Raw genomic sequence first — 7,020 nt, forward strand, 5'->3', positions numbered from 1 at the left:
GAGTGTGGTGGTGTGCGCCTATAGTCCCAGCTACTCAGGAGGCTGAGGCAGGAGAATTGCTTGAATCCAGGAGGTGGAGGCTGCAGTGAGCCAAGATGGTGCCACTGCACTCTAGCCTGGGCGACAGAGTGAGACCCTGTCTCAAAAAAAAAAAAAAAAAATTTGTATGGTGAAAACCTCGTGGAGCTCTGATCTTGAAACCTCGTATTTCATATTGCCTGAACAGTTGGAAGGCTCCTAGACAACTCTGATTTTGGCTCAGTTTTCAATAGCTCCAAAGAATAAGAAAAGGAGAATCTGATACTGCTGGCAGTCTGCACTCTTGCCTTTCTGGGCCAAGACATGCTTTTCCAAATAAAATCAAGGAAATAGTAAACCACTAGTAAAAATGAATAAAGCATCCAAGAGTTTGCCTCCTGTCATGTCCTGTTTTGTCCTTTTTGTTTCTAGGCTGTCTGATACTAAACTTACGTGCCAAAACTATTCTGTGGGCTTGTCCTTCCTACTTCCCCTTTCAAGTTGATGGGAAATAATTATGGAAAGACATTATGTTTATTATATATTCATTGTTTTTATTGCATGCTGTTTCTGTTTAATAGTCTCTGCATACATTTACAAGTGCAATTTTTATTTATTATTATTATTTTTTGAAATGGAGTCTCACTCTGTCACCCAGGCTGGAGTGCAGTGGCGTGTTCTCAGCTCTGCAGCCCCCGCCTCCCAGGTTCAAGTAACTCTGCCTCAGCCTCCTGAGTAGCTGGGATTACAGGTGTGCACCACCACGCCCAGGTAATTTTTGTATTCTTTTTTTAGTAGTGATGGGTTTTCACCATGTTGGCTAGGCTGACCTCCACCTCCTGACCTGACCTCAGGTAATCTGCTCACCTTGGCCTCCCAAAGTGCTGAGGTTACAGGCCTGAACCACCACGCCCGGCCTACAAGTGCAATTTTTAAAAAAGCTTTGCAAACCTCTTTACTGAGCTAATTTGGGTTATAGATAGCATTGGGAAACCATCTGTCTGTCTGTCTGTCTATCTATCTATCTATCTATTTATGACAATCTCACCCTGTCACCCAGGATGGAGTACAGTGGTGCAATGTTGGCTCACTACAACCTCCGCCTCCCGGGTTCAAGTAATTCTCGTGCCTCAGTCTCCAGAGTAGCTACTACAGGCCCTTGACACCATGCCCAGCTAATTTTTCTATTTTTAGTAGAAATGAGGTTTTGCCATGTTAGCCAGGCTGGTCTCAAACTCATGGCCTCAAGCGATTCACCTGCCTCAGCCTCCCAAAGTGCTGGGATTACAGGCTTGAGCCACCATGCTGGCCAGAAACTATTTAAAAACAAACTCTTGGGGTGGGTGCAGTGGCTCATGCCTATAATCCCAGCACCTTGGGAGGCTCAGGTGGGCGGATCACAAGGTCAGGAGATAGAGACCATCCTGGCTAACACAGTGAAACCCTGTCTGTACTAAAAATAGAAAAAATTAGCCGGTCGTGGTGGCACACGCCTGTAATCCCAGCTACTCAGGAGGCTGAGGCAGGAGACTCACTTGACCAGGAGGTGGAGGTTGTGGTGAGCTGAGATCGCACCACTGCACTCCAGCCTGGGTGACAGAGCAAGACTGTATCTCAAGAAAAAAACAAAAACAAAAAAACTTGGGGGCCTGCTACAGGAAAGCTTAGGTGAGTAAATATAGCAAAACAAGACATGATTATTATTATTATTATTTTTTTGAGATGGGGTTTCGCTCTTGTTGCCCAAGCTGGAGTGCAATGGTGCCCAGGCTGGAGTGCAATGGTGCAACCTTGGCTCACTGCAACCTCCACCTCCCTGGGTTCAAGCGATTCTCCTGCCTCAGCCTCCTGAGTAGCTGGGATTACAGGCATGCCCCACCATGTCCAGCTAATTTTCTATTTTTAGTAGAGACGGAGTTTCTCCATGTTGGTCAGGCTGGTCTCGAACTCCCGAACTCAAGTGATCTGCCTGCCTCGGCCTCCCAAAGTGCTGGGATTACAGGCGTGAGCCATCTTGCAGCCCAAGACATAATACTTTTGTGGAGTATCTTAATAACTATTGCCTACGGTAGTTAATGGTATATCTTATCTCCATAGAACCATTTTTTTTTTCCTTTTGGTTTGTGAATTTGTTGTATGAATTGGTTCTGAGTTTGGTTTTCAACACATTTTATTTAAATGGAATTTATATTTAGGTTTCAGTAGTCATTAGTGTGAGGGATACTCTTGAAATTTGTGCCGGGTACTTTCTGGCTCAAACTATTATGGATCAGACCTAGGGTAGCTGAAGTTCTAGATTATTACTGTGAAATCAAGTGCTGTTTTTGTTAATGTTCATTTGTCTGGTATAAGTTTGCTCTGGGGCTAGGCTAGATCTATGGAAAGACTTAACCCTTTTCCAGAAAGCTTCCAACTTACGGAAAAAAAAAAATTTTTTTTTTTTTCTAATTCTGACTGTTCCACTTCTGAAAAAATCAGATCCACAGATCAGACTTGTAAATGATCTGTTTTCTTAAGATACCTTCTAACAGAATGGGTCTCCAGGGAACTGAGTGGCAGTTCATCTCCCTAAATATAATTTAACATCACATTTATCTACACACCACAGTTTTGGAGGCATACTTGGAGATTGAACTTATACTTCTCTTGGCTTATTTTATTTTATTATTTTATTTTTTATTTTATTTTATTTATTTTTGAGATGGAGTCTTGCTCTGTCACCCAGGCTGGAGTGCAGTGGCGCAATCTCGGCATACTGCAAGCTCCGCCTCCTGGGTTCACACCATTCTCCTGCCTCAGCCTCCTGAGTAGCTGGGACTACAGGTGCCCACCACCACGCCCGGCTAATTTTTTGTATTTTTTTAGTAGAGACGGGATTTCACCATGTTAGCCAGGATGGTCTCGGTCTCCTTACCTTGTGATCTGCCCGCCTTGGCCTCCCAAAGTGCTGGGATTGCAGGCATGAGCCATCGCGCCCCAGCTTTATTTTTATAATTTTGTGTCTGACATATTTCCTTTTTTTTTTTTATAGTTTAATGTATTTTAATAGCAAACTTACAGGAACAGCACAGAAGACAGACAACATTAAAAACATGTACTTGCATGTAGGACAACTCAGTTAGAAAAGTATAGTGAATGGATGGAATCTACTGTATGATAAAAATGCTACAAACACCATTTAGTTGCCGTCAATAAGAAATTTACTTGTTTTAAAAAAATCCAAATGCTGGCATTGTCCAGAAAAATTTAACAGGTTTATTTATAATTATTATAAAGTTGAACCGCTGAAACTTGTTCACTGAAACATTTTAACTTGCATTAATGCTTTACGTCTCCGCATTTATATTAAAAATTCACACACAAATGAAAATGGAAAAACTGCCAATACCTGATTTCTGTCCCCTATTTTTCCACTCTCAATCATATACTTAGGTACCTTTTGACCCCATGGAAAAAAAATATCTAACGTTCAGAACTACCAATAACAGGAAGAAGAGAATTTTTTTTTTTTTTTAAGAATGAAATGTTTCCCATCATAGTGGATTCTTAAGCACGTTCTCCACGTATGCGGCATGCTAGCTGGATGCCTTTTGGCATAATTGTTACACGTTTGGCATGGATAGCACACAGGTTGGTGTCTTCAAAAAGGCCAACCACATAGGCTTCACTTGCCTCCTGCAAAGCACTGATAGCTGTGCTCTGGAAGCGCAGATCTGTTTTAAAGTCCTGAGCAATTTCTCGCACCAGATGCTGGAAGGGAAGTTTGCGAATCAGAAGTTCAGTGGACTTTTGATAACGTCTAATTTCACGGAGCGCCACAGTACCAGGCCTGTAACGATGAGGTTTCTTCACCCCTCCAGTAGAGGGCGCACTCTTGCGAGCGGCTTTTGTAGCCAGTTGCTTCCTGGGTGCTTTACCACCGGTTGATTTGTGGGCAGTCTGCTTTGTACGAGCCATGGTACAGAGACCTCCTTACTTACCCCCTTCTCCTTCGGCTGGAGCTCGGCAAGCGAGAGGCGGCTCTGGCGTTGGAGAGCGACGGCCATGTCTGATATATTTCTAACATAATTGTGTAGAGAAGCTGAGATTTCTTGAACTTTGGAAAACATTGAAATCTTGATAGAAAAAGTAGTAAATATGGCCAGGCACCGTAGCTCAGGCCTGTAATCCCAGCACTTTGGGAGGCCAAGGCGGGTGGATCACCTGAGGTCAGGAGTTGGAGACCAGCCTGGCCAACATGGTGAAACCCTATCTCTACTAGAAATACAAAATATTAGCCAGGCATGGTGGCAGGCGCCTGTAATCTCAGCTACTCGGGAGGCTGAGGCAGGAGAGTAGCTTGAACTAAGGAGGCGGAGGTTGCAGTGAGCAGAGATCGCGTCACTGCACTTCAGCCTAGGCAACAAGAGTGAAGAAACTCTATCTCCAAAAAAAAGAAAAAATGCTAAATATAACTTGTGGTCTGGAAAGAAATAGCAGCATACATAGGTCATAGAAACTTCAGTTGAGTTTATATTGATGTAACTGCTTTTATGAAGAGGGAGGGGAAAAACTAAGAATTGAATATATTTAACTATTTTGCAAGAGAGTGTCACTAAAATAATTTTAATTTTTTTGTGTGTGTGTGTGATAGAGTCTCGCTCTGTTGCCCAGGCTAGAGTGTACTTGAGCAATCTCAGCTCACTGTAACCCCTGCCTCTTAGGTTCAAGTGATGCTTCTGCCTTAGCCTCCCAAGTAGCTGGGATTACAAGTGCCCGCCACCAGGCTTAGCTAATTTATTTATTTATTTATTTGTTTGTTTATTTTTTGAGATGGAGTCTCGCTCTGTAGCCCAGGCTGGAGTACAGTGGTGCGATCTCGTCTCACTGCCACTTCCGCCTCCCAGGGTTTAAGCAGTTCTCCTGTCTCAGCCTCCTGAGTAGCTGGGACTACAGGCATACACCGCCATGCCTGGCTAATTTTTTGTATTTTAGTAGAGAGGAGGTTTCACCGTGTTGCCCAGGCTGGTCGTGAACTCCTGAGCTCAGGCAGTCTGCCCGCCTTGGCCTCCCAAAGTGCTGGGATTATAGGCATGAGCCACTGTACCCGGCCAATTTTTGTATTTTTAGTAGAAATGGGGTTTCACCATGTTGACCAGGCTAGTCTTGAACTCCTGACCTCAAGTGATCCACCTGCCTCAGCTTCCCAAAATGCTGGTATTACAGGCTTGAGCCACCATGCTGGCCACCGCGCTTCGTCTAATATTTCTTCAGAAATGTATACTGTATGGTACTATTTCTTGAAGGTAGCTTGCTGAAAGAATAAGATCAGCTTTCTGAATTGCCAGATCCAGAACATCAAAAAAAAAAAAAAAAAAAAAAAACACTGTGACCGAAAAAAAAAAAAAGCCTTCTGGATCCACCCCCAGGAATCCTAGTGGGTTCCCATGGTAACAACCTCTTTGCTTACAACTTGTCACTGTGTAACTGTCACTGAGGTTCAGAGAAAAGCCAGTATAGCAAGAACTGTGTGGCATTAACAACTCCTTAATAAACTGCTGTTGCACATTTGCAATGAGCCAGAAATAGAAAAGAAAGTTTTAAGGTTTTAATTTCTGTGTTCCGTTAATTAGAAGCTTTAAAAAGCTGCCTAATTATGGTAAGGTGCAGCAGTGGGAAGGTGGTGGGTGGCCCAGGCAGGCATAGGAGGGAGAAAAAGTAAGCTATAGGCTCAAAATGTTAGAAACTTCAGAGATTTTTTTCTTCTTTAATCCTATCATTTTGAAAATGAGGGACATGGAATGCCTTACTTAAATTCGCATAGAGATAGAAGCAGGAATTTTCCCAGCACTGTTCTGTTGTCTCTACCCACACATTGGATTCACCTTTCCTCTACTTTTCATAGTGAAATCGGTTTCTGAGGTTAGCAGAGGACCTTTACAAAAGTTATGCAGAGAAACTTTCTATCCATCGAAGGAATCCCTTCTACAGCATCCTGGGCAGGCAGCGTCTGCCTCTTTCCTCAGGTGGAGGTGACCTGTTTAATTGGCAAAAGCCCTTCTACTGGAGTTCAAAGGGAAGGTAGTTTTATGTAGATTCCCCATTTTAAAGCTATACACTGTTTTTCTCTCATCATAAAAGAGCAATTGTACACTGGGCACGGTGGCTCACGCCTGTAATCCCAGCACTTTGGGAGGCCGAGGTGGATCACCTGAAGTCAGGAGTTTGACACCAGCCTGGCCAACATGGTGAAACCCTGTCTCTATTAAAAATACAAAAATTAGTCAGGACTGGTGGTGGGTACCTGTAGTCCCAGCTACTCAGGCAGCTGAGGCAGGAGAATCGCTTGAACCTGGGAGGCGAAGGTTGCAGTGAGTCGAGATTGCGCCACTGCACTCCAGCCTGGGCGACAGAGCGAGACTCTATCTCAAAAAAAAAAAAAAAATAGCAGTTGTAATCAGAAAAATTCCCAAATGTTTTTCAGTAGCCTGTTTATCTCCATTTAAGTCATGCTTGTCAGTCATGACAAGAAAAATAATTCTTTAAAGGAATTATGTCATGCCTGAACCCTAGAACTTTGAAAAGATAATGCCATATTTGGAACAAGCTAGTCCTTTAACAGGTGGGAGGGAAGAGATGATGATAAATGCTATATTGAGTTTAAAGTACTTTACAATGTGCTTAACAAGAGGAGATGATTTTGAGCTAAAGAATATCAAAACAGGCCTCAAAAATACTTCTAAGGCAAAATCAGAAGCCAGGTAGGCAAGTTGTTTTGTGTTTTTGTGGTGCATTTTGCAAATGCTTTTGTCATTGTTTCTAGAGTAGGTATATCTATACAAAAGTGAGCTTGGGGTTCAAAAATAATATTTTGGGTCTTGCTGTTTTGTTTTGTCTGAGATGGAGTCTCGCTCTGTTGCCCAGGCTAGAGTGTAGTGATGTGATCTTGGCTCACTGCGACCTCTGCCTCCCATTCAGGCAATTCTCCTACCTCAGCCCCCAGAGTAGCTGGGACTACAGGCG

At 43.2% G+C, this 7,020-nt stretch overlaps 2 protein-coding genes across 24 annotated transcripts in view; one reads left to right on the plus strand and one right to left on the minus strand.

The window, feature by feature from the left end:
* The window catches only part of CELF1 (CUGBP Elav-like family member 1), a 91,829-nt gene that overhangs the window by 16,111 nt on the left and 68,698 nt on the right, over nucleotides 1-7,020 (plus strand). For 4 of the 23 annotated variants that reach the window (XM_058447053.1, XM_058447044.1, XM_058447046.1 and 1 more), the window contains exon 2: nucleotides 677-789. The exons of the other annotated variants lie outside the window; for them this stretch is intronic. The gene's annotated coding sequence lies outside the window, so the exon portion shown is untranslated. The remainder of the gene's footprint in view (nucleotides 1-676; nucleotides 790-7,020) is intronic. 23 annotated transcript variants of the gene reach the window in all.
* LOC116476270 (histone H3.3A-like) lies at nucleotides 3,029-4,179 on the minus strand. The gene has a single exon (XM_032165970.3). It carries the CDS (start codon nucleotides 3,973-3,975, stop codon nucleotides 3,565-3,567), a length of 411 nt encoding a protein of 136 aa, XP_032021861.1. The 5' UTR covers nucleotides 3,976-4,179; the 3' UTR covers nucleotides 3,029-3,564.

The sequence above is a fragment of the Hylobates moloch genome, unplaced genomic scaffold, assembly GCF_009828535.3.
Source record: "Hylobates moloch isolate HMO894 unplaced genomic scaffold, HMol_V3 SCAFFOLD_11, whole genome shotgun sequence".
Taxonomy (NCBI): Eukaryota; Metazoa; Chordata; class Mammalia; order Primates; family Hylobatidae; genus Hylobates; species Hylobates moloch.

Coding starts and splice junctions, on each gene's coding strand:
- LOC116476270 (XM_032165970.3), bottom strand. CDS start 3,975: ATGGCTCGTACAAAGCAGACTGCCCACAAATCAACCGGTGGTAAAGCA.